The 2,633-nt window shown below is 59.9% G+C and overlaps 2 protein-coding genes across 2 annotated transcripts; both read left to right on the forward strand.

The window, feature by feature from the left end:
• On the forward strand, positions 1-807 carry SPRG_18135 (hypothetical protein). Its single transcript, XM_012357568.1, has one exon. It carries the CDS (start codon positions 21-23, stop codon positions 735-737), a length of 717 nt encoding a protein of 238 aa, XP_012212958.1. The 5' UTR covers positions 1-20; the 3' UTR covers positions 738-807.
• A 1,101-nt stretch (positions 808-1,908) lies between these two features.
• SPRG_18136 (hypothetical protein) lies at positions 1,909-2,541 on the forward strand (the record flags this gene model as incomplete). Its single annotated transcript, XM_012357569.1, has 1 exon — positions 1,909-2,541. A coding segment is annotated over one exon (633 nt), but the record flags the coding sequence as incomplete, so codon positions are not given.
• Between the last annotated feature and the right edge of the window lie 92 nt (positions 2,542-2,633).

Consider the following 2,633-nt stretch of genomic DNA (forward strand, 5'->3'; position numbering starts at 1 on the left):
CGGACGAGCCGGTCTCTGGCATGGACGTGCGCGGGCTCACGCAGCTCGAGCGTGTTGGGCTCATGTTCCGCGGCGAGTTTCTCTCGCGCACGCTTGTGCTCTGGGTCGTCTGGATCTGCCTCGCGTTCTCGTACTACGCCATTTACGTCTGGCTGCCCACCCTTCGCTCCAAGGAACCCGGTGGCTTCAACCTCAACGGCTCGACGGGCACGATGATCTTTATCATCTTTTGGCAATTCCCGGGCTACTTCTCAGCCGCGTACCTTGTCGAAATCATTGGCCGCAAGCTCACGCTCGTCATCTACCTCGTCGGGTCGTTCATCGCGGCCATGGCCTTTGGCTACGTCGAGAACACGCAGACCAACCTCATGATCACGGGCGCCTTCATGTCGTGGTTCATGCTCGGCGCGTGGGGCTCGCTGTACGCGTACACGCCCGAGAACTACCCGACGCCGATCCGCGCCATGGGCGCTTCGTATCCCGTGGCCGTCTGCCGCATTGGCTCGATTGCCGGCCCGTACATCGTGCCCATCATGATTGAGAACGACTGGTCGAGTAAGTCGATCATGTGGGTGTGCGCGAGCTGCCTCCTTGTCGCGTCCATCGTGCTCCTCGTCTTTGGCTTCGAGTCGCGCGGCCAGAACGTCGAGTCGGCGCCGATCGTCGAAGCGTACTTGAAGGAGAAGGCGATGGGCGAGGCCGGCCCGATCCTCACGCCTCAGTTTGACCAAGCCTAGAGCGCCGTGTCGTAGAGATAGATGTACAGCCTGCCATGATATAATAGACGTTTTAAGTTACCTTTTCCACCCTTCGCAGGCCCGACGCAACTAGCAATGGCCTTGCTATGAGCAAGGACTGGCAGCGTATTGGCGCGAGACGACGGAGGGAGAAGCGAGCGACGGGCTGCGATCACTTTCTTCCGTGCCTAGCAACGAGTAGCTATCAGCAAACCGAACAGAACATGCCGCACCTTTCAAACTAGCGTCATGGATGCGTTCTTGGTTGCGATCGTCAGCGGCCTTCTGTCCGTGGCCGTCGCGCCACATCCTTCATCTTCCTTCGTCAGCGAGCGAGTGAGTCATCGCAGTGCGACAATCAGCTCGCACGAACGCACCCAGACGTCGCGATGATCTGCTCGCGTGGTTGGCGGTGGAATGCGTGGCCAAGAAAGAAAGAAAAGAAGAAGGAGATCCCTCTGCTTCAAGAAGTGAGGTTCGTACTGTCTACCCGGGCACGCGCACGCCATCCCATCGCGCGTGTCATTGGTTCCCGCCGTCGGTTGGCTGCGGTCTCTTGCACCCAATCTTGAAGTGCAAAGTGGGACGCGCACCTGATGACTCAGCAGATGACTCACGTCCGCGATCGCCAAGCCGCTCCTCGAAGCCGCCCACGAGGATGTCTTCGCACAGCCATAGTTTCGGCCGTCGCGGTATCCGAGCCGTGCTTCACCAAGATATGGACCAAGCAAGCGCTTCAATCTTTTACGTCTACGCCAGCCCATCCCCAGCTGTGTGTAATGATAGCTTCGATGCGCCACCGCGGTGGGGTGCGTAGGCAGGCGATACGCAGGAGGCTCGTCGTTGCAGACGGCGCCAGAGCCGTCAGTGGATGCGCCTGTATATCTTGGCGGCAGCCTTTGCAGCAGCGTTCGATGTCTGTCCTTAGCGCACGGTCTCTTGCAGGCTGTCGCGACAGGCGGTGATGGAACGTGACGACGTCATAAGCCTCTAGGAATCGATGTCTTCCATGAACCAATGTGATGACTCATCGGTCTAATACAAACTCTGCATTTCATTTCCTCTGAGAATAAATATATGGCCAAGCAAGGGTGGGACTTCAAGAAAGGCGTGGACCTCGGTGGGCCGCCTCTCTCGTTTGGCTCATTGTGCAATTTGCCTCGTACCAAGCATGGCGAGCAACCTCCAAGTGATCTCGCACCGCCTCGACAGCCTCCCGATCCGCGGCTTCCTCGGCGTCTCGGGCTACTACTGGGGCCTCCTCCTCAAGACGGGTGTCGGCTGGGCGATGGACTCGATGGACACGTTCCTCTTCACGTACGCCATTAGCCACTGGTCCAAGGACATTGTCAACTATGACATTGCGACCATGACGATGACGCCGCTCAGCGGTCGCCAGAAGGGCCTCCTCGGCTCGGCGGCGTTTGCCGGCTCGCTCTGCGGTGCCATCATGTTCGGCCAGATGGCCGACCACTATGGCCGCAAGCCCATGTTTATGGCGACGCTCCTCGTCTTCCTCGTTGCGACGCTCATCTGCGGTGCCGCCGACAGCTACGGCATGATGCTCTCGTTCCGCTTCATTGCCGGCTTTGGTCTGGGTGGTGAGCTACCCGTCGCCGCCGCCTTGGTGCAGGAGCTCACGCCAACGGCCGTGCGCGGTCGCATCATCGTCCTCCTCGAGTCGTTTTGGTCGATCGGCTGCATGATTGCCGTGCTTCTCGCGATCGAGCTCACCAAGCACGTCTCGTGGCGCACGGTCTTTTACATCTCTGCGATTCCGGCCGTCTACGCCGTCGCCGATCCGGTTCATCATCCCCGAGTCGCCCAAGTGGCTCGCGACCGTCGGCCGCATGGACAGGCCGAGGCGATCGTGGCCAAGATTGAGCGCGCGCACGG

This window comes from Saprolegnia parasitica, assembly GCF_000151545.1.
Source record: "Saprolegnia parasitica CBS 223.65 unplaced genomic scaffold supercont2.998, whole genome shotgun sequence".
Taxonomy (NCBI): Eukaryota; Oomycota; class Saprolegniomycetes; order Saprolegniales; family Saprolegniaceae; genus Saprolegnia; species Saprolegnia parasitica.

Bases quoted from the DNA above. Each gene is read 5' to 3' on its own strand.
- SPRG_18135 (XM_012357568.1), top strand. From the start codon at position 21: ATGGACGTGCGCGGGCTCACGCAGCTCGAGCGTGTTGGGCTCATGTTC.